The following is a 24,759-nucleotide window of genomic DNA, read 5'->3' as shown; positions in this document are numbered from 1 at the left end:
TAACTCTGCCCCTCCACCTGCCGCTTTAGTTCCATATGTGTTTCACTGCACACAGCGCGCAGGGGAGCTGCACTGTGTGTGCTCATGTTAATTGAGGTCAGAAGAATATCCGATCTCAATTATCACAAGTCCGAACACAGAACAGCTCCTCTGCGCGCTGTGTGCAGTGTATTACATAAGGATCTAAAGCAGCAGGTGGAGGGGATTGAGTTATGTACGCACAGTGGGGAGGAAGAACTGTCACTTCCTCCCTGATAATATCCGACATTCTGCCTCAGTCGAAGACTTTGACTGAGCAGAATGCGAGTTAGAGGGGGCACAGGAAGGGGGAGGCTGGTGCTGTGTGCTAGTTGCAGCACCAGCAATAAAACAATATTAAACGTTTAAGGGGAGGGGAAAAGAGGGTAAGGAGGAGTACATTAAGTATAAAAACAGTGATATATAAAACAATATTCGTTACCCCATATGCCTGTCCACCAGCTCCTGCACAGTCAGAGAGTGTGTCACATTCCTCACTTGTTATCTTGTGTTTACTTAAATGTATCATTATCCAACTTCGGCAGCGGCAGCTTTTCTCTGCACAGAACTTTAAAGCTCTGTGTGTACCCTTCCAATGCTGGTCTAGTAAAAAAAATGCTGGTAGCATATAATATGCTGTAAATAATGTTTTAGAGCAAAGCTGAAATGCTGGGTTATATTCCGCTTTAAGTTTTGCCCAGAGTTTAAGTTTAATTGGTGTCACAAGTAAAGCATTTTCTTTGACAAACCTTCTTTAATTACGCTTATTTACTACTGAAATCGTTATCTGCCTCTTACCATTTCAAGTACACCTGCACTAAGAGGGATACAGAAGCTGCCATATTTATTTCCTTTCAAACAATGTACACTGCCTGGCTGTCCTGCTGACCCCCTGCCTTTAAGCCATAGACCCTGAACAAACATGCAGTATTGATGTCTCTGACTGAAGTCTGACTGGGTTAGCTGCTTGCTTGTTTCAGGTGCGTGATTCAGACACTGCTGCAGCCAACTGGTATTGGTTAAAAGGAAATAAATATGGCAGCCTCCATATCCCTCTCAATTCAGGTGTCTTTTAAATGAATTCAGCAGCCCATGTGCAATGCCACAACAGTGTGTGCACATTGACAGTGATTCCATTACTCTGACATCATGGATGCCAATGAAGGGATGATCACCTGTGAGGTTAGATGAGCATATTTTGGCTCAAACGTGCACATGTGCAGTAGCCTACAATTGTCACAGAATTCTTTTCAAATTCTCATGCTTCTTTGTGTATCTCGGCAGGGGAGGTCACTGGTGAGTCAATGTTTGTTATAAAAACTACAATATTAAATCATTTCATGTTTTTATTGTTTTATGTGTTCTCAAGCTTCAAATTGGACCAGTATGATATACACAGTACAGTACCTGGGCTCACCTCCACAGGTGCTGTGCAATGGTGATGGGAGAGTTCTCCTTTAAATATGCCATTTAAAAACATTTGCATATGGCAAAATTAGGGTTCCCGAGTGAACAAAAAATATTTTATTTACAAAGGTAGAAAACACAATAACTTTCATTAGAATAAGAGTCATTTAGCAGTAACTTACAGCTTGGCATTGTATGTTAGCGTGTTCACAATATGTCTGCACTGTTGTGGTTACGAATACTCCCTGAACCACATCACATCTGTAGGTTATACAGGGGTCTTTGCCATCAGGTTTACTTTCCCCAACCTTTCAAAGAAAAGAGAGTAACAGGCAGAGCATAATTAGAACAGAAAATGTAAATTCATAATATTAAGTCCAAATGTTCACACTTATACCTGTTTCAAGATTTTAGCCCAAAGTAGCCAAGAAACTAGCCTAAATCTAGAAATGTACCTCTCACCCCCTAACACTTACCCTCCATACTTACCTTCCCATACTTACTTACCCTCCTCCCTCTTACCCTTCATACTTACCTTCATAGGTCCTAGACTTCAGGATCCAGTATTATGGAGACCCATATCTCTTTCCATCATAGCTATGCAGACCATGCACAGAGCACTGGGTCTTGTTGTTCTTCTCTAGCCTTGTTGTCACTGGCTGTGCTGCATCCTCCATAGGTTCCTGGTGCATGTCACATGACACACATCAGGAGCCATTCAGAGTATGCTGCAGCACAACTGATGGCTGTAAGGGAAAAAAATAGCACACATGGTGCTGTGGTAGCTGGGGAGGAGGCTCTGTTTGAGGGAGGCCAATTGATGCTAAGGAGGAGGGGGGGGGGGGGGGTGTCACACTGACTGCCATATTTTCAGGTGAGGGGAGGGAAGGGTTGGCGGACCACACTTGCTGTGAGGGAGGGTTGTAACACTGGGCCTGCTTTGTTTGAAGGAAGGGAATTGATAGGCCACAGTTTGCTATGGAAGGAGGGTGAATGGAATACTGGGAACAGTCTGCATTGTGGAGGTGGAGACTGTCCACCATGAAATAAGGAGGGGTGTGTGTGTGTGTGTGTGTGTGCGTGCGTGTGTGCGTGCGTGCGTGTGTGTGCGTGCGTGTGTGTGCGTGCGTGTGTGTGTGTGTGTGCGTGTTCAACTGTTACTGGTAATAGCCTTGCAGTGTTTGTAGCAAGTGCAAATGATACTTAGAAACATTAGCTCTGCAACTTTTCTGTCATTTTCAAAATATGCTAAAAACAACATGGCAGCCCACATGAAACAAAGCCAACTGATTCTGTTTCTCATGCCAGCAAGTTGAGATGACATTTTGAACTAGTTATACAAAGTTTTGCAGGTATGTAGAGCATGACAGAGATGAGATGGGATAAAGTAAAAGTAAAAAAGTTAAGTTCAAATTTTCTTTAGGTTGTCATTAGTATCAGGCAGATGAATAGCAGCACAAGAGTGTGAATAGTTGTTGGGTGTCGGGGGATGTGAGTGATCCAAAAATTGAATTGCAAAGGATTAATACAAGTGGCTGCTCCAGGTATAGGTATAGTATTTTAAACTTTTCCCAGCTACTGTACACTGCAACTGTAATGCTGGGTACACACTATGAGATTTTCTGGTCGATTTACTGTCAGATCGATTATTTCCAACATGTCCGATTTGCTTTTCGATCGATTACTGAGCATTTTCCGATCGATTTCCGTGCACTTTAATAGGAAATCGATCGGAAAATGCTCGGAAAAAGATCGGAAAGCAAATCGAACATGTTGGAAATAATCGATCTGGCAGTAAATCGACCAGAAAATCTCATAGTGTGTACCCAGCATAAGGGAAGAAGGCTCCTGAGCACAAAAGACATTTTCTCCCTTCCCTATATAAACTTAGTATACAAACTGGTGCACAGTGGTTCACTGGCAAAAAGGAGGAATGGCAGTTTTAAATAATAATGTGCAACTGCATTTTAAGTGTGTAATTACTGTTACATATACTGTAGGTAGCAGGTATCTTAGAAGACACAGCTATAAAGACTCTGTAGAGAAGATTTTAAGTGCTGACTCCTAAACAAACATTTGGAGCCAGGTCTCAAATACTGTAACAGCATAATTTTCCAGCACCAAGATTTTTTTTTACAATGGATAGCTGTCAACTTATACGGTACCTTCAATGTTTGAACTTGTCCCCCGGAATTCACATAAACACACAAGTCTTGGACACACTGCCCACAACATTCATAGGGATCTTTCTTAAAAATGAAACCCTGGAAAAAAAAAATGGTATCATATTATTAATTCATTGCCAGTTAGCTAAATTAGAAAGAGACAATCTGTTTTCTTTTCTTGTAATTCTCTATATATAGTTGTCCTATCCAATGTAACATTTTCACATTAACTGGTGAGCTAAACAAAATACAATTTAAGGAATATGGGCAGCACGGTGGCGTAGTGGTTAGCACTCTCGTCTTGCAGCGCTGGGTCCCCGGTTGGAATCCCAGCCAGGTCAACATCTGCAAGGAGTTTGTATATTCTCCCTGTCTCTGTGTGGGTTTCCTCTGGGAAATCTGGTTTCCTCCCACATCCCAAAAACATACAGGTAATAATTGGCTTCCCCCTAAATTGGCCCTAGACTATGATACGTGCACTACACAATACAGAAATAGACATATGACTATGGTAGGGACTAGATTGTGAGCCCCTCTGAGGAACAGTTAGTGACAAGTCAATATACTCTGTGCAGTGCTGCATAATATGTTGGCGCTATATAAATACTTAAATAAATAAATAAGGAATGATGAAGGTTGTATAAATACATAGCATATATACTCAATTATAAGATGGGCTTATGTATAATTTGACCCTCTTAAGCTAGATTTTTTCAATGACTCAAGCATGAGTCTACCAGGAAAGTTAATGACTGCACTTGGGTACCAGTAGGGGTTAACGGCTGCATTGTATTAAGAATTGCAGCCGTTAACCCCTTTTGGTCCCCAAATGCAGCCAGCAACCCTCCTTCTCCCTAATTGCACACATTATTAACCCCTTCTAGTCCCCAATTGTACCCATTAAAACCTTCTAGTCTCCAAGTACATCAATTATCCATACCCCTCACCCCTGTAGTAAGCAGTGCACCCAGTATCTTTTCTCCCTTCTCTAGGTAATTCATGCGGTTAGTATCTGTCCTCCTGCCCCACATCCCACCGATTAGTAGTGGGGCCAATATCTGTCCCAGTTACCCCTCCTTAGGTAATCAATGCCTTCAGTGTCTCCCCCCTTGCCCTTCACACACACACACACCTCCGTTCAAGTTAGCAGTAGTGTTGGGCGAACAGTGTTCGCCACTGTTCGGGTTCTGCAGAACATCACCCTGTTCGGGTGATGTTCGAGTTCGGCCGAACACCTGACGGTGCTCGGCCAAACCGTTCGGCCATATGGCCGAACTAAGAGCGCATGGCCGAACGTTCCCCGAACGTTCGGCTAGCGCTGTGATTGGCCGAACGGGTCACGTGGTTCGGACCCGAACGCGCTCTGATTGGCCGAACTGTCACGTGGTTCGGGTAAATAAATACCCGAACCACGTCATATCTCCGCCATTTGTCTGTGGGTTTAGCTTTGGGTAGGCAGGCAGGGTAGTTCGCGCTCCAGCCACGCTAGCCAGGGTCCCCCCCAGTCATTGTGTGTCGCTGCTGGGAATAGTAGTACACCGCTCGCTCAGCATTCTGTTTACTGCCACTCTGTGTACCTCGCTCAGCCACACTATATAGCATTCTGTTTACTGCCACTCTGTGTCTGCTGGGAATAGTAGTACACCGCTTGCACAGCCACACTATATAGCATTCTGTTTACTGCCACTCTGTGTACCTCGCTCAGCCACACTATATAGCATTCTGTTTACTGCCACTCTGTGTCTGCTGGGAATAGTGGTACACCGCTCGCTCAGCCACACTATATAGCATTCTGTTCACTGTTCTGTGTCTGCTTGGAATAGTGGTACACCGCTCGTTCAGCCACACTATATAGCATTCTGTGTACTGTTCTGTGTCTGCTGGGAACAGTAGTACACCGCTCGTTCAGCCACACTATATAGCATTCTGTGTACTGTTCTGTGTCTGCTGGGAACAGTAGTACACCGCTCGCTCAGCCACACTATATAGCATTCTGTTCACTGTTCTGTGTCTGCTGGGAATAGTGGTACACCGCTCGCTCAGCCACACTATATAGCATTCTGTTCACTGTTCTGTGTCTGCTGGGAATAGTGGTACACCGCTCGCTCAGCCACACTATATAGCATTCTGTTTACTGTTCTGTGTCTGCTGGGAATAGTGGTACACCGCTCGCTCATCCACACTATATAGCATTCTGTTCACTGTTCTGTGTCTGCTGGGAATAGTGGTACACCGCTCGCTCAGCCACACTATATAGCATTCTGTTCACTGTTCTGTGTCTGCTGGGAATAGTGGTACACCGCTCGCTCAGCCACACTATATAGCATTCTGTTTACTGCCACTCTGTGTACCTCGCTCAGCCACACTATATAGCATTCTGTTTACTGCCACTCTGTGTCTGCTGGGAATAGTGGTACACCGCTCGCTCAGCCACACTATATAGCATTCTGTTCACTGTTCTGTGTCTGCTTGGAATAGTGGTACACCGCTCGCTCAGCCACACTATATAGCATTCTGTTTACTGTTCTGTGTCTGCTGGGAATAGTGGTACACCGCTCGCTCAGCCACACTATATAGCATTCTGTTCACTGTTCTGTGTCTGCTGGGAATAGTGGTACACCGCTCGCTCAGCCACACTATATAGCATTCTGTTTACTGTTCTGTGTCTGCTGGGAACAGTAGTACACCGCTCGCTCAGCCAGAGTATATAGCATTGTGTTTACTGCCACTCTGTGTACACCGCTCAGCCAGACTATATACCATTGTTTACTGACACTCTGTGTACACCACTCAGCCACACTATATACCATTGTTTACTGACACTCTGTGTACACCGCTCAGCCAGACTATATACCATTGTTTACTGCCACTCTGATTCTGCTGGGAACAGTAGTACACCGCTCGCTCAGCCAGACTATATACCATTGTTTACTGACACTCTGTGTACACCGCTCAGCCAGACTATATACCATTGTTTACTGACACTCTGTGTACACCACTCAGCCACACTATATACCATTGTTTACTGACACTCTGTGTACACCGCTCAGCCAGACTATATACCATTGTTTACTGCCACTCTGATTCTGCTGGGAACAGTAGTACACCGCTCGCTCAGCCAGACTATATACCATTGTTTACTGACACTATATAGCAGACTATATAGCATTGTGTGTACACCGCTCAGCCAGACTATATACCATTGTTTACTGACACTCTGTGTACACCGCTCAGCCAGACTATATACCATTGTTTACTGCCACTCTGATTCTGCTGGGAACAGTAGTACACCGCTCGCTCAGCCAGACTATATACCATTGTTTACTGACACTCTGTGTACACCGCTCAGCCAGACTATATACCATTGTTTACTGACACTATATAGCAGACTATATAGCATTGTGTGTACACCGCTCAGCCAGACTATATACCATTGTTTACTGACACTCTGTGTACACCGCTCAGCCAGACTATATACCATTGTTTACTGCCACTCTGATTCTGCTGGGAACAGTAGTACACCGCTCGCTCAGCCAGACTATATACCATTGTTTACTGACACTCTATGTACACCGCTCAGCCAGACTATATACCATTGTTTACTGCCACTCTGATTCTGCTGGGAACAGTAGTACACCGCTCGCTCAGCCAGACTATATACCATTGTTTACTGACACTCTATGTACACCGCTCAGCCAGACTATATACCATTGTTTACTGCCACTCTGATTCTGCTGGGAACAGTAGTACACCGCTCGCTCAGCCAGACTATATAGCATTGTGTTTACTGCCACTCTGTGTACACCGCTCAGCCACACTATATAGCATTGCGTACTCTGCCAGTCAGTGTGTATATTGCTGGGATCAGTAATACTCCACTCACCGTCAACCACTATATGAGCTCAACATGAGTTCCCCAGAGACCTCCGCTGTGAGCAGCACTCCCAACAACAGCAACAGCCAACGCCCCACGCAAGCTATAACATCCACCCCAGCAGCCAGTGGTCAGCAGCAGCCCTCCCCGGAGGAGAACGTTGTGTCCATCAGTCCGTCGCCAGAGCGATTAATGAGGGCTGCCATTGAGGAGATGATGGGGCCTGATGTGGAGGAGGAGGTCTGGCTCAGGCCAGCATCCCAAGTTAATGTTGAGGACGATGAGGGGTCTGTGTCTGGGGATGTTGGGGTGGCAGAGGTGGTGGGTGGGTCAGACTCAGGAGAAGAGTTGTATGATGAGGATGATGATCGGGACCATCTGTATGTGCCTCAGAGTCCGACCCCGGAAAACATGTTGTATCGTGTGTTTAGGTACTAAAATCTGCGTTCCCTCCCAGTAGTGTTGGGCGAACAGTGTTTGCCACTGTTCGGGTTCTGCAGAACATCACCCTGTTCGGGGTGACTATATAGCAGACTATATAGCATTGTGTTTAATGCCACTCTGTGTACACGGCTCAGCCACACTATATAGCATTGTGTTTACTTCCACTCTGTGTCTGCTGGGAACAGTAGTACACCGCTCACCCGCCACTGTATAGCATTGTGCTCTGTGTCACTGCTGACAATAGTGGTACACCGCTCACCCACCACTGTATAGCATTTCTGTACTGCCACTGTACTGCTGCCAGTCAGCGTGTACTTTAAGGATAAGTGAAATGAGGAAGAAATCCGGTGAAAGAGGGAGGGGCAAGGGAAGAGGTGTTTCCCCTGACGGTTCACGTACAGGCCACAGGGGAGCACCCAAGAAAACCCACTCAATACTGCCCATGTTGTCCAGGACAACAACCCTCACAGATCCAAAAGAACAGGACCAGATAATTACTTGGATGACCTCTCAAGCGTCCAGCAGTGGGTTAAGCAGCACCAGCACATCACGCACGAGGTCCGAGTCCTCAGCCAGTTAAAGTCTGGGCTTTCTTTGAAGACTGCACTGAGGATGTTACCATGGCGATTTGCAAGGTGTGCAAGACCCGCCTGAGCAGGGGGAAAAGTATTAACAACCTCTCCACCACCAGCATGAGCCGCCACATTCTATCCAAACATCCCACTCTGTGGGCAAACGCGGCAGGACAGGGTACCACCAGCAACACTGCCTCCCTTGGGTTCACCAGACTCACCACCAGACCCGCCTCAGCAGCAGCAGTAGCCCAGCCATTGCGTGGTTCACAACATTCACAAACATCAGACGATGCTGACACTGTCACTTTCCGGACTAGTGCTCTTGAGGTCTCCCAGTGTTCATCAAACACAACAACCAACAGCCCTTCGGTGTGCAGCGCTACGGTTGAGTTGTCTGTTTCTGAGATGTTTGAGCACAAGAGGAAATTGCCAGCAAATGACCCCCGGGCCGTGGCAGTAACAGCCAGCCAGCATAGCCAAGCTTCTGGCCTGCGAAATGCTGCCATATCGAGTGGTGGAGACAAACAGCTTCAAGGGCATGATGTCAGTGGCCATCCCACGTTACGTGGTTCCCAGCCGCTACCACTTTGCGCGCTCTGCAGTGCCTGAGTTGCATGAGCACGTGGTCAGCTAAATAACCCGAAGCTTGAAGAATGCCGTTGCCTGCAAGGTTCACCTCACCACTGACACCTGGACGAGTGCGTTCGGCCAGGGTCGATACATCTCCCTTACCGCGCACTGGGTGAACCTTGTGGAGCCTGGCAGCGATTCCTCACCTGCTACGGCGCGGGTGTTGCCCACGCCGCAAACAGCTGGATAACAACAGCAGCACCTACCTCTCTGACTCCTTCTCCTCCAACGCATCTCAAAGCTGTACCTCATCCGGAAATGCTAACCCAGCACCAGCAGCAGTAGGATCGTGGAAGCAGTGCAGCACAGCTGTTGGCATGCGTCAGCAAGCGTTGCTGAAGCTGATCTGCCTTGGGGATAAGCAGCACACAGGGGAGGAAATTTGGAGGGGAATAAAGGAACAGACGGATTTGTGGCTGGCACCGCTGGACCTGAAACCGGGCATGAAGCTAGACACCTGGCACGAACTGGCAATGTACGCAATAGAGGTGCTGGCTTGCCCGGCAGCCAGCGTTATGTCGGAACGCTGTTTCAGTGCTGCCGGAGGCATCATCACAGATCGGCGTATCCGCCTCTCCACAGAAAATGCAGACCGTCTGACTCAAATTAAAATGAATCAATCCTGGATTGGAAACGACTACGCAACACTCCTGGACCCCAACCAAGTAACATGACCGATGAACATCTGGGATGGTTTAGCGTTTCCGGTCCCTGTTTATTGAACCTCTCATCTGTATTACATTTATGACTGCATGGCGGCAAAAAGCATTGCTGCTATATCCGCACGCTTTTTGTCCTCATGCAAGGCCTGGGTTGTTGTGTCTCACAAAGCGTGGCCTTCTCCTCCTGCGCCTCCTCCTGTTCCATCACGTGTGCTGCTGCTGCTGCTGGGTTACCGTTGCCGCGTGGTCCCTGTTTATTGAACCTCTTATCTTTATTACATTTATGACTACATGGCGGTACAAAGCATGCTATCCGCACGCTTTTTGTCCTCATGCAAGGCCTGGGTTGTTGTGTCTCACAAAGCGTGGCCTTCTCCTCCTGCGCCTCCTCCTGTTCCATCACGTGTGCTGCTGCTGCTGCTGCTGGGTTACCGTTGCCGCGTGGTCCCTGTTTATTGAACCTCTTATCTTTATTACATTTATGACTACATGGCGGTACAAAGCATGCTATCCGCACGCTTTTTGTCCTCATGCAAGGCCTGGGTTGTTGTGTCTCACAAAGCGTGGCCTTCTCCTCCTGCGCCTCCTCCTGTTCCATCACGTGTGCTGCTGCTGCTGCTGCTGCTGCTGGGTTACCGTTGCCGCGTGGTCCCTGTTTATTGAACCTCTTATCTTTATTACATTTATGACTACATGGCGGTACAAAGCATGCTATCCGCACGCTTTTTGTCCTCATGCAAGGCCTGGGTTGTTGTGTCTCACAAAGCGTGGCCTTCTCCTCCTGCGCCTCCTCCTGTTCCATCACGTGTGCTGCTGCTGCTGCTGGGTTACCGTTGCCGCGTGGTCACTGTTTATTGAACCTCTTATCTTTATTACATTTATGACTACATGGCGGTACAAAGCATGCTATCCGCACGCTTTTTGTCCTCATGCAAGGCCTGGGTTGTTGTGTCTCACAAAGCGTGGCCTTCTCCTCCTGCGCCTCCTCCTGTTCCATCACGTGTGCTGCTGCTGCTGCTGCTGCTGGGTTAGCGTTGCCGCGTGGTCCCTGTTTATTGAACCTCTTATCTTTATTACATTTATGACTACATGGCGGTACAAAGCATGCTATCCGCACGCTTTTTGTCCTCATGCAAGGCCTGGGTTGTTGTGTCTCACAAAGCGTGGCCTTCTCCTCCTGCGCCTCCTCCTGTTCCATCACGTGTGCTGCTGCTGGGTTAGCGTTGCCGCGTGGTCCCTGTTTATTGAACCACTTATCTTTATTACATTTATGACTGCATGGTGGTACAAAGCATGCTATCCGCACGCTTCTTGTCCTCATGCAAGGCCTGGGTTGTTGTGTCTCAAAGCGTGGCCTTCTCCTCCTGCGCCACCCTCCTCCTGTTCCATCACGTGTGCTGCTGCTGGGTTAGCATTACCGGTCCCTTTTCCTGGAACCTCTTATATGTATTACATTTATGACTGCATGCCGACAAAAAGCATGTTACCTGTGCAAAGAAAACAGACATTTCCCGCATTTAAAAGACAGTTTTCCCTTTGAAACTTTAAAATCGATTTTCTCAAAAACTATAAGCTCTTTTTGCTAAATTTTTTTTTCCTCTTGTACCCACTCCCAAGGTGCACATACCCTGTAAATTTGGGGTATGTAGCATATAAGGAGGCTTTACAAAGCACAAAAGTTCGGGTCCCCATTGACTTCCATTATGTTCGGAGTTCGGGTCGAACACCCGAACATCGCGGCCATGTTCGGCCTGTTCGGCCCGAACCCGAACATCTAGATGTTCGCCCAACACTAGTTAGCAGAGGCCTTGTCAATCTTTGGGAACACACCATTTATTTTATTTATCCTATATAATAAAAGCTAAATGTCCCTGCGTCATCCTGTCCCTGTGTCTGTGTGTTGGCGCTACTGCGTATGTGCAGCACGGACTGACGTTATACAATAAAAGATAAGTGTCCCTGCGTCATCCCATCCCTGTGCCTGTGTGTTTGCACTACTGCGTATGTGCAGCACGGACTGCCGTTATATAATAAAAGCTAAGTGTCCCTGCGTCATCCTGTCTCTGTGTTTGTGTGTTTGCGCTACTGTGCATGTGCAGCACGGACTGCCGTTGGGACAGGAGGACAGAGCCAGGGAGCCGGGAAAGTGTGTGCGGTGGACAGCATGCGCGCACATGCGCACTTACATGGGGCGGCTTAGGGCTTAGGTCTACTAGTTGTATTTATAAAGCACCAACATATTACGCAGTGCTAGACATTAGTTAAGGTTACAGACAATATTTGGGGGTGACATACAGCAGCAAACCAAACACACCAGGAGAATCTATCACATAGTCAGCACCAGAATCTAATATGATAATGATGCTTGTCCTTGTGTGACACATCTCCTCTAATGCATCTGTGAGTGGAGCCATACTTGAACATGTAAACCATGTTCAGCAGATCAAAAAATAGATCATGAATCTATACAATGTAAACTAGCCCATCAGAGCTTATGCAAAAGTCCTATACAAAAACAATGCAAAAAGACCGCATTGTGATCTGGGTTCTCCAAAAAGCTGAACTGTACATTTTTTTCATGGTACCTGCAATGTACTTACAAGAATAATCTACAGATTGTTGACATCTCTGCATAGAAAACATACATAAAAATCTATTGCCCAGCGCTGGACAATAAATAAGGCTAAAATCAATGATAATGAAATAAGGTTACAGACAATGACCTCCTCCTAAGTACTAAATTAAAAAAGGTTCAGAGCCTGCTGCAGTGCTGGTCGTAATGGAGAAAGCTACGCTTACGGATCATTACGCGTAATTTTACGCTATTACGCATTACGAAATTACGCTTACGGCATAGACATTCAATTTCGGTACATGTCTATAATTACGCCTAGCACTTACGCAATTACGCGTAAGTATACCGTAATTCCGGTTATTACGTTATAGGCTTACGCGTAAAATTCTACTAGCAATTAATGCGTAAGGTCATGCTGCCAAGCGGAAAAGTTGACGCATGGATCAATGTTAGGTAGCCGCCGACTTTAAGGGTTAATAGCAAAGCCCCCTTAAGTGCTAAGAGCCTCAAATTTGGAGAATATATTAAGGAGATCAGAAGGAATACGAGGAAAAATTTTTTTTTCAAAAAGACCTTATAGTTTTTGAGAAAATCGATGTTAAAGTTTCAAAGGAAAAATATATACATTTAAAAACCCGCCGACTTTAACGGTTAATAGCAAAGCCTGCTTAAAATTTAGGAACACCAAATTCACAGGGTATATTAAGGGGATCAGTGGGAATAAGAGGGAAATTTTTTTTTCCAAAAAGACCTTATAGTTTTTGAGAAAATCGATTTTTAAGTTTCAAGGGCGAAAATGTCTTTTAAATGCGGAAAATGTCAGTTTTTTTTGCACAGGTAACAATAGTGTTTTATTTTCATAGATTCCCCCAAGTGGGAAGAGTTTTACTTACTTCGTTCTGAGTGTGGGAAATATAAAAAAAAAAACGACGTGGGGTCCCCCCTCCCAGACCTCTTTAACCCCTTGTCCCCCATGCAGACTGGGATAGCCAGAATGCGGAGCACCGGCCGCGTGGGGCTCCGCACTCTGACTATACCAGCCCGCATGGTCCATGGATTGGGGGGTCTCGGAAGGGGAGGGGCAGCCAAGCTTTCCCCTCCCCCTCCGAGCCCTTGTCCAATCCAAGGACAAGGGGCTCTTCTCCACCTCCGATGGGCGGTGAAGGTGGAGGCCGCGATTTCCTGGGGAGGGGTTCATGGTGGCATCTGGGAGTCCCCTTTAAAAAGGGGTCCCCCAGATGCCCACCCCCCTCCCAGGAGAAATGAGTATAGAGGTACTTGTAGTACCCCTTACCCATTTCCTTTAAGAGTTAAAAGTAAATAAACACACAAACACATAGAAAAAGTATTTTAATTGAACAAAAAACATAACCACGAAAAAAGTCCTTTAATATTCTTAATTAACCATTAATACTTACCTGTCCCTTTAAAAGCCAGTTCCCACGCAATATCCTCGGAAATATACTAATCAGTTACAATGTAACAAAGTTATTACAATGTAACAACTTTGTTACTTTGTAACACCACCGCACCCGACGTCACTGGCCGCTTACCCGCCGGCCGCCGCATACATGCTAGTCCCCGCCGGCTCCCGCCGTCCACTTCGCCCACACCTGTCACTCATATACATGCTGGCACCCATGGGTGCCAGCATGTATATAGGTGACATGTGGGAGAGGCGGGGAGGGCAGCGGAGCCGGCGGGGACTTAGCGTCCCTTCACCCGACAGAGCTCTGAGCTATATTAGCTCAGAGCTCTCGAAAGCATCTTTGTATTTGGGCTCCAAGGAGCCCCATTGGTCCTTAGCAGACCAATGGGGTTCCTTCAAATCAGAAGGAACCCCATTGGTCTGCTAAGGACCAATGGGGCTCCTTGGAGCCCAAATACAAAGATGCTTAGAGAGCTCTGAGCTATAGCTCAGAGCTCTGTCGGGTCCTGCAGCACAGACGCGGCGGCGGCGGTGAGTGACGTCGGGTGCGGCGTAGTTACAATGTAACAAAGTTGTTACATTGTAATAACTTTGTTACATTGTAACTGATTAGTATATTTCCGAGGATATTGCGTGGGAACTGGCTTTTAAAGGGACAGGTAAGTATTAATGGTTAATTAAGAATATTAAAGGACTTTTTTCGTGGTTATGTTTTTTGTTCAATTAAAATACTTTTTCTATGTGTTTGTGTGTTTATTTACTTTTAACTCTTAAAGGAAATGGGTAAGGGGTACTACAAGTACCTCTATACTCATTTCTCCTGGGAGGGGGGTGGGCATCTGGGGGACCCCTTTTTAAAGGGGACTCCCAGATGCCACCATGAACCCCTCCCCAGGAAATCGCGGCCTCCACCTCCACCGCCCATCGGAGGTGGAGAAGAGCCCCTTGTCCTTGGATTGGACAAGGGCTCGGAGGGGGAGGGGAAAGCTTGGCTGCCCCTCCCCTTCCGAGACCCCCCAATCCATGGACCATGCGGGCTGGTATAGTCAGGGTGCGGAGCCCCACGCGGCCGGTGCTCCGCATTCTGGCTATCCCAGTCTGCATGGGGGACAAGGGGTTAAAGAGGTCTGGGAGGGGGGACCCCACGTCGTTTTTTTTTTATATTTCCCACACTCAGAACGAAGTAAGTAAAACTCTTCCCACTTGGGGGAATCTATGAAAATAAAACACTATTGTTACCTGTGCAAAAAAAACTGACATTTTCCGCATTTAAAAGACATTTTCGCCCTTGAAACTTAAAAATCGATTTTCTCAAAAACTATAAGGTCTTTTTGAAAAAAAAATGTTTCCTCTTATTCCCACTGATCCCCTTAATATACCCTGTGAATTTGGTGTTCCTAAATTTTAAGCAGGCTTTGCTATTAACCGTTAAAGTCGGCGGGTTTTTAAATGTATATATTTTTCCTTTGAAACTTTAACATCGATTTTCTCAAAAACTATAAGGTCTTTTTGAAAAAATTTTTTCCCTCTTATTCCTTCTGATCTCCTTAATATATTCTCCAAATTTGAGGCTCTTAGCACTTAAGGGGGCTTTGCTATTAACCCTTAAAGTCGGCGGCTTTTTTATATTATACGGGAGCGTAATATTACGCGATTACGGCAGACTGTGTAATTTCAATGGGAGTTTACTGTCTTACGCGTAATTTGTTACGCGTAAAACGTAACCCTACGGTCTACGCGTAATTAATTACGCGTAATACCGTAACCTTACACGTAACGCTTACGGTGCATTTGTAGTGAATTACGATGCGTAATTACGCTAATGCGTAATTTCGGCCCAGCACTGGCCTGCTGTACACAATCAGTTAAATATGGTAGTCATTTTAGGACTTTCGTGACAAAACAGGATATGTTTCAAGCACCATTAGAAGTGATTAGGTTATTATAGCCGTACACACACTGAAATGTGAATGTCACTATTTCTATGTACTGTATTTGTGGTGAGTATATGTACAGTATGTTTGTGTGTACTCTACTTACACCTGCCAGATCTAGGAATGTAATTTTATTGCAATAATGGCATTTGTATTATTATATTCATAATTACGGATTACCACTGTGCCTGTGCGGATATTCAGGGGATGCCAGCACTGAAACGGGTGCTTAGAAAGACATGGAATCAAGAAGCTTCCCTTTCCAGAGGTACTTTTGTTACAGTTTTACTTAAAATAGGAATAATGGTGGCAGCCTTAATACACACATTTCTTAACAGTACTCCTGTTGGTTCAGGTGGCATAAAATTGACTAGTACTGTTGATAATAAAAAGATTCTTGCAGCTACCCAAGAGGATCTCTGTAATTGGGTGGGACAATCACCATAGGACTTCTTTAACATCTCCCTCCCTATTGTTATTCAGCTGAACATGACTTAAAGAGAAACTCCAACCTAGAATTGAACTTTATCCCAATCAGTAGCTGATACCCCCTTTTACATGAGAAATATAATGATTTTCACAAACAGACCATCAGGGGGCGCTGTATGACTGATATTGTGCTGAAACCCCTCCCACAAGAAGCTCTGGGTACCGTACAGTACTCTGGGCAAACTGCCACAATGTAACAATGTTCACAGACAGGAAATGGCTGTTTACAGCTGTCTGTAAAGCCAGAACAGCTAGAAACAGCTAAATAACCTGCCCACAGTAACAATGTCACCATGTAATAAATGTCAGAATGTTAATCTGGGAGAGGAAAGATTTTACAATGAGCAAACACTGACTAAATCATTTATACATAATTATGGTAAAAAATGAAGCACTTTTTTTTACTACATTATTTTCACTGGAGTTCCTCTTTAAGAGGCATTCTTCTTTATTATTGCGGCATATACTAAATGATGCAGTTACTGAACTAGCAGTCACTTACCTACTTTAGCTATCCATGGTAAGTAACTACATGTTTGTATAAAATTGTTAATTTTCTCGCTTATTTTAACCTGTTGCCTGTTTGTAGTTTACTGGGTTTTTTTTTATCTTTGTTGTTTGAATGTGTTATTTCCTATTGAAAGAAACAGGTGCTACAGTATCAACATTTCTTTGGAACTTACAATCTGACAATCCTTCTCACTAGTAACTTCACAAGTCTCCTTTTCTGAACTTGCAAGTACTCCACCTCCAGCTACTTTTGAACAAGTGTAGGTTGTACAATGGTCATCAGATATTTTGCTCTCACCTGCCTACAAATGAAAAAGAAAAGGAAATTATATAACGTGAGTCTCAGCTGGTGCTGTAGTATAAACTAAAGCATGCTACACACATCTAATTTGGAAAGGCCAATGATTGATTTACCAGGCTTTAGTCAAAATGTATCTCTACAAAATGTCAGGAAAGCAGCAATTTTGTGATATAAATGCAGCTCAAAAGCTCATTGAAGATACCATAATTAAAGTTTAATACACAAAAGTTTTTTGGAGTGGCACACCTTGCCTGTGGTCTTGGGTGCTTAGCCTTGGGTGCTAAGCCAAGTCACCCATCAAAGTCAATGCAAATCAAATGACGGTAAGGTTAGCATACCGTTGTCACAATGCAGTTTCTTGGTTTATTGCATAAGTCAGCACAGACTAAGTCAACATTGTGCTAACCTTACCTTCATTTGATTTGCAATGATTAAAGTATAAGTCAAGACCTGATTCCTGACTTGACTTGCTAAATGAAACATTAAATACGAATTCCAGTAGTACTGCTAGGTTACCACTGTAAAAAAAAAAAACAGTTTAAAGTGAACCTAAAACAATACCTAATGCCTTCCCTGCTTGGACTAAAAGACGCAATTAATTATTTCCCCACTTTTCAGGGACAAAAGGTGAGTCTTATAGTCCAAAAAATACAGAAATGTCCGTGTTGCTTTTGACCACAAGATTTCAATACCTTATCAATCTCATCCCGATAATTGTTGATTTTTATTACTCTGTTTTCTGAAGGCCTGAATAGTTCATTGCCAATACAATTTTATTTGTTTTTCTAGAGGGACCTTCAGACTACTCTAAATGCCTCCTTGTACTTTATAAACAGTAACCAATGAAGTAATACCTTTGTGGCTGCTGCACCTTCTCTCTTATCACCTTTGTATGTATTGGAACTACTATACCCTTCTTCTACTGCTTAACCTTCCTGGCGGTAAGCCCGAGCTGAGCTTGGGGTATGCCGCACAGGAGAATTTCTCAGGCCCTGCTAGGCCGATTTGCATACTTTTTTTTGCAACACGCAGCTAGCACTTTGCTAGCTGCGTGTGCATTCCGAACGCCGCCGCTCCGTGCTGATTCGCCACCGATCGCCGCACCGTGCCGCTCCCCCCCGACCCCATGCGCTGCCTGGCCAATCAGTGCCAGGCAGCGCTGCGGGGTGGATTGGGACTCCCTTAGACGTCACGACGTCCATGACGTCATCCCGCCCCGTCGCCATGGCGACGGGGCAAGCCCTTCAAGAAATCCCGTTCTTTGAACGGGATTTCCTGATCAAAGATCGCCGGAGGCGATCCAAGCGGGCGGGGGGATGCCGCTGTACAGTGGCTATCATGTAGCGAGCCCTAGGCTCGCTACATGATTTTAAAAAAAAATAGTGCTGCGCTGACCCTGGCGGTTTCTAATAGACCGCCTGGAGGGTTAATACCAATTCCTATATTTTATTGAAAGACCATTTTTTAACCTCTTTGCAGGTCTTATTTCACTTCCTTGTGATTTATAGTTCTGCTTTAGATTCTTCTTTGTTACAGAAACTGCTCACAAGGGGTGATCCAGAACCACTTGCATAGTACTACAAGGTGCTCAAAAGAACCAAAAATCCCTTTTACTAAACAGACTGTGTTAAATATGAATTTGCCATCTTAAACCACAAGGTATGTTTAATTCAGTTTCATAAAAGCAAGAACGATCTCCCATGATGTATCACTGCTGATTATTCAAAGCATCCCTTTCTGTCCCTAAAAGCCATACGCACACCTAGATAATAATAATAATAATGGCAGTATTTGTATAGCGCCTTTCTCCTGTCAGACTCAAAGCGCTTGCGAGGCAAGATTTGAACCCAGGTCTCCTGTGTCAGAGGAAGAGCAAACTGTGCCTATGGCTTATTAATTTAATAAAGCCATACTAATCCAGCATGCATACTGCTGAACGATCGATTACGAACGATTCTTCGTATGAACATTTGTAAATGATGCTTTGGGACCACTAATGGACAAAAATCTCCTAACCAATTTGAACCAATGAGAGTCTGGATTCTGGTTGAAGGTATTTTGAACAATTCCTCTTTACAAAACATCTCTAGTTCATTCAGGTTTGATGGCTTCCGAGCATGGACAGCTCTCTTTAACTCACACCACAGATTTTCCACTATATTCAGATCTGGGGACTGAGATGGTCATTCCAGAACGTTGTACTTGTTCCTCTGCATGAATGCCTTAGTGGACTTAGAGCAGTGTTTAGGGTCGTTGACAAAGATCCAACCCCGGCGCAGCTTCAGCTTTGTCACCAGTGGTGCTCACCGCCAGGTCGTGATCACGCTTACGCGTGGATTCACGACCATTTTGACGCATTCCGCCTCGGACACGCTAAGCCGTGAATAGATTTTCAACCACGAAAATCTGCTTCGGCTTCGCGTGAATGTGAACAGAAATCCGCATTCACGCTCGTGAAACCCGGCGCTGAAGTCGTGGTTAGCGGAAATGCGTCAAACTATGCGGAAGTGACACATCGCAGGCCAATCAGAGGGCCCCAGCCAGGCCCTAGCAACCAATCACAGGAGGGGAGCTATGCCCTCCCCTCCTGAATATATAGCGGCGGCCATGATGGAATAGCTCTGTCCTTGCTAGACTGTGGTGCTGAGAGGATTATCTCCAGGCCATTGTTGTTTGAGCAAGTGCATTTATTGTGTTAAAAACAAAGCGTTTTTTTTGCTAACACTGCTCTTATACTGTACACAGTTAGCTAGTCAGTGAGTGATTGCTGTAGTTAGTTGTAGTCAGTGTAGTGTAGTGGGAGTGTGGGAGTCTAGTGATTATTTAACTGTGTGTAGTGCAGGCAGGTTCAGTGCTGCAGTGTAGTCAGTGTAGTGGGAGTGGGGATTATCTGTGTGTAGTGCAGGCAGGCAGGTTAGTGCAGCTGCAGTGTTCACTTGTATATTCCAGTGACAGTTATACACTTGTACTATTTGCAGGCAGCCAGTCACACCGCCGGCGCTGCCACTCTCTGCCAGCGCTGTTCATTCATTCTGTCAGTGACCTTGTGCCGTGCCCAGTGCCCACTGCTCGCTCGCTGGCATATAAGCATCTCATCACACAGTGTGACATCCTTGTGTGCCCACTGCATCCTTCAGTGACCTAGTTGTATATCCAGTGCCCACTGCTGTGCCCACTGCATCCTTCAGTGACCTTGTACTGTGCCCACTGCATCCTTCAGTGACCTAGTTGTATATCCAGTGCCTACTGCTGTGCCCACTGCATCCTTCAGTGACCTTGTACTGTGCCCACTGCATCCTTCAGTGACCTAGTTGTATATCCATGCCCACTGCTGTGCCCACTGCATCCTTCAGTGACCTTGTACTGTGTCCACTGCATCCTTCAGTGACCTAGTTGTATATCCAGTGCCCACTGCTGTGCCCACTGCATCCTTCAGTGACCTTGTACTGTGCCCACTGCATCCTTCAGTGACCTAGTTGTATATCCAGTGCCCACTGCTGTGCCCACTGCATCCTTCAGTGACCTTGTACTGTGCCCACTGCATCCTTCAGTGACCTAGTTGTATATCCAGTGCCCACTGCTGTGCCCACTGCATCCTTCAGTGACCTTGTACTGTGCCCACTGCATCCTTCAGTGACCTAGCTGTATATCCAGTGCCCACTGCTGTGCCCACTGCATCCTTCAGTGACCTTGTACTGTGCCCACTGCATCCTTCAGTGACCTAGTTGTATATCCAGTGCCCACTGCTGTGCCCACTGCATCCTTCAGTGACCTTGTACTGTGCCCACTGCATCCTTCAGTGACCTAGCTGTATATCCAGTGCCCACTGCTGTGCCCACTGCATCCTTCAGTGACCTTGTACTGTGCCTGGTGCATCCTTCAGTGACCTTGTACTGTGCCCACTGCATCCAGTGATTCATTACTAGCAACATGTCTGGCAGGGTTTCGCGGGGTGAGAGGAAAGGGAGTTCAATTGCCTCAGCCACTTCTGGGACTGCTCCACGTCCAGGGAGAGGACGCCCAGCTGTACGTGGTCGTGATGCAGCAGAAAGGGGGGCAGCAAAGCCTGGGCCGAGTCAGCGGACGCCATTGTCCAAATATTTTAAAGTTTCTGGTCCCCGTGTGGTGGTTGAGCAAATGGAACCTGACGTACTCATGGACATCATGACTTCCTCCCAGACCTCTACTGTGAGCACCACTCCAAGCAGCAGCAGCAGCAGCAGCCAACGTCCCACGCTTGTTGTGACATCCACCCCAGCACCCACTGGTCAGCAGCCCTCCAAGGATGACAGCGTTCTGTCCCTCAGTCCGGCATCTGGGAACCTGCTGATGCAAGAAGCTCAGGACTTACTGGGGACTGATGTGGCAGAGATTGAGATCGGGCCACAATCACAAGCGTTGTTGAGTTCTGGTGATGAAGAAGAGGGGTCTGTGTCTGGGGATGTAGGGACAGAAGAGGAGGCGGGGGAGTCAGAGGAAGAGCTGGATTATGATGATGCTGCTGATGATGACAACGTTGTGGACCCTAACTATGTGCAGCCTGCTGAGTCCGTGGAAGAATGGTCAGAGGCAGAGCAGGATGACGAGTCACCTCGGCCTAGGCAAGAATATCGCCATATGTCAGGCAGGGGCAGGGGCATCGGCAGCAGTGGGCGTGGAGGAAGTAGACAGGACACTGCTTCAGCTGGCACCACCACCATGCAACCCCCGGCAACTACTACCACACATTGTTCCGCTGCACCCTCTGCTAGTGGGGGCCGCAGTAAATTAAAGTCACCAGTGTGGGATTGCTTTGAGGAATGTACTGATGACAAAAGGTATGCGGTGTGCAGGTTATGCAGCAAAAGATTGAGCCGTGGGAAAAGTCTGAGCAAGATGGGTACCTCATCCCTCCAGGGCCACCTGAGAAGCCGCCACTGCCGCGAGTATGCGGAGTTTAAGAGGAAGCAGGCACTGCTGGCAGGGGTTCCTGAGAGCAGAAGGCCCACCAGCGCAGCAGCATCATCCCTCCCTCAGGGTCGTGAATCCCCCACAGCAGCAGCAGTAGTAGCACGCAAGCGCTCTTCCACCTCGGCTACTCAGGACACAGACATTGAGGCTGGCAGCCAGTGTTCGTCTCTCTCCTCTGTCTCCCCTGCATCCCAGCGTCGTCAGACCCTGCTGAGCGACACCTTTCAGGGTCTGACCAAGCCTCTGCCTCCAAGCCACAGGCGGATCCGCAAACTAAATGGCTTGCTGGCCCGGGCCATGGCATCACAGCTGCTTCCCTACTCCCTGGTGCAGGAGGGGAGCGCCATGCGGACGCTGCTCCAATTTGGCATCCCCGAGTGGCAAGTCCCCAGTCGCCACTATTTCAGCAGGAGCGCGATCCCAGCACTCCATAAGTTTGCGGTGGAAAACGTGGCCCGTTCCCTGGACTACTCTGTGGGCAAGCGGGTCCACGTGACCATAGACTCGTGGAGTAGCAGATTTGGGACAGGTCGCTACCTGTCCTTTACGGCCCACTGGGTGACACTGATGGAAGGGAGGGAGGACAAGAGCGCATCAGCCCAGCTAGTGGTGCCACCACGCGGGATCAGGGAGGATGCAGAAGGGTCCTGTCACGACACTCCCTCTGCACCCGGAAAGCAAGCCTGCCTCGGCAGCAGCAGCGCCAAGCCTCGGCACTGCCAAGCCCTTTTAAAATTGGTGACCCTGGGGAAGGAGAGGCTTACGGCCACCAACGTCCTGGCCGCCCTCAGGAAGCAGGAGCGGAGGTGGCTGACCCCCAGAGGCCTGGAAGTGGGGTATGTGGCAGCTGATAACGGGGCCAACCTGGTGGCAGCAGTGCAGCAGGGAAACCTCCAGCACATCCCCTGCTTGGCCCACGTGCTCAATCTTGTGGTGCAGCGCTTCTTGCGCACCTACCAGGGGATGAGCGAGCTGCTGCAGGATGCCCGGGCGGTGGTACGCTTTTTCCGCCTGTCAGCCACTGCCTCTGCACTCTTGTCCACCTTACAGCAGCAGTATGGAAGGCCACAACACCGGATGATCATCGACATGCCAGTTCGCTGGAATTCGACTCTGGCCATGTTGGAGCGGCTGTGTCAGCACAGGCTGGCTCTTAGGGCCTACATGCTACACCCAAGTGTCCCCAGCAACCAGCAAGTCCCCATGATTACTGCCACTCAGTGGACACTGATGCAGCAAGTATGCCTGGTGCTGAGTCCCTTCCTGGAGGCAACCAAGATGGTCAGTGAGGAGCGGGCCTCTGTGTGCCAGTGGGTGCCCTCGGCTTGTCTACTGGAGCAGGCAATGGACAATTTAATTGAGCGTGGGGATGAAGCCCTGAGGCAGTTGGAAGAACAGGAGCAGATGGCAGCACAGTCCAGCTCAGAGGAGGGCTCACAGCAGGTAGTGGAAGAGTTGGAGGGCCCTAACCTGAATGAGGAGGAGGAGGAGGAGCAGAGTGCAGCAGGCGTTGTACGTGGATGGCGGTTTGAGGAGGACAACGACATGGCACAGGAAGAGGACAGGCATGCGTTATGGGACAATGGCGAGGACGAGGAAGATCTTGCTGGCAGGGCCCACTTGTTTCCCATGGCTGTGCACATGTTGCGCTGCCTTCGCAGGGACCCCCAGGTGATCCAGATGCGTTCAAGGGAGGACATCTGGATTACCTTGATGCTTGATCCCCGTCTGAAGGGGAAGCTGGGAGACTTAATGACGCCATCCACCACCGAGCAATGCACAAGGGAGTTGAAGGAGGCCCTTGTGCGCAGACTACTGGAAGCATTCCCCCAGCCTTCCACCCCCACTGTAACTGCTCTGCCAAGCCAGCAAGAGGTGCCTGCCATTGCCACTAGCAGCACAACAACAACCACCAGCACCAGCAGCAGCAACTGGCGCCCCGGAGACCTGAAGAGCCTAAGCAAGAGCCTGTATGCAGTGCAGCAGCCCAGAACAGAGGTGCCCGCCACAGCATCCACCACCAACCAGCACAAGCAACGACTGACCACCATCGTGTCTGACTCTATGGGGTCATCCAGCGGGCTCAATGACCCCGACAGCCCCGTGGACCCCTTGGAGTACTGGGTCAAGAGACTGGACATCTGGAGCGAGCTTTCCCAGTACGCACTGGAACTCCTATCCTGCCCTCCTTCCAGTGTCCTCTCAGAGAGATGCTTTAGTGCGGCCGGTGGTGTGGTCACAGAGAAGCGCTCTCGGCTCTCCCACGCCTCTGTGGACAAACTCACCTTCCTGAAAATCAACCAGGCTTGGGTGGAAGGTGAGTTCCTGGCCCCTATTGTCGGACACAGGGGGACATGAAGTGGCTGCTGCATGTGCTGTTGTTAACTATGCCTGCCTATATAAAGACAGTTACTACCTGCCTAGTGCCTACCTTGGTTAATTTTTTGGTGTTATGGTACTACTACCAGTAAGTTGCCATGGTCCTCCTTCTGAGCTGCTGAACTGACCGCCCGCTTTGTCCTCCTGACTCAGTCGCTACTACACTCTGCGTTCACACTGCCCGGGTCACTGGGTGCATTTATATTTTTGGCCAGCACTATGACGCTGTGCTGCTACTGCTACTACTACCACCAGTATGTTGCCATGGTCCTTCTGTGCTGCTGAACTGACCGCCAGCATTGTCCTCCTCCTCCTGACTCAGTCGCTTCCACCAATGTACTCTGTCTGCGTTCACACTGCCCGGGTCACTGGGTGCATTTAATTTTTTGGCCAGCACTATGACGCTGTGCTGCTACT

General features: G+C 47.6%; 1 protein-coding gene across 1 annotated transcript in view; it reads right to left on the bottom strand.

Annotated features, from left to right (window-relative positions):
* LOC137537855 (kielin/chordin-like protein) overlaps window positions 1–24,759 on the bottom strand; it is a 267,049-nt gene that overhangs the window by 26,162 nt on the left and 216,128 nt on the right. Inside the window, exons 31-33 of the mRNA XM_068259806.1 lie at window positions 16,886–17,014; window positions 3,591–3,689; window positions 1,608–1,733 (exon numbers count right to left, since the gene is read on the bottom strand). Of these exons, the coding sequence (XP_068115907.1) occupies window positions 1,608–1,733; window positions 3,591–3,689; window positions 16,886–17,014 (354 nt within the window). The remainder of the gene's footprint in view (window positions 1–1,607; window positions 1,734–3,590; window positions 3,690–16,885; window positions 17,015–24,759) is intronic.

This window comes from Hyperolius riggenbachi, chromosome 11 (assembly GCF_040937935.1).
Source record: "Hyperolius riggenbachi isolate aHypRig1 chromosome 11, aHypRig1.pri, whole genome shotgun sequence".
NCBI lineage: Eukaryota > Metazoa > Chordata > Amphibia > Anura > Hyperoliidae > Hyperolius > Hyperolius riggenbachi.
Note: the sequence above shows the minus strand (reverse complement) of the source record. Positions and strands in the feature narration are given on the sequence as shown.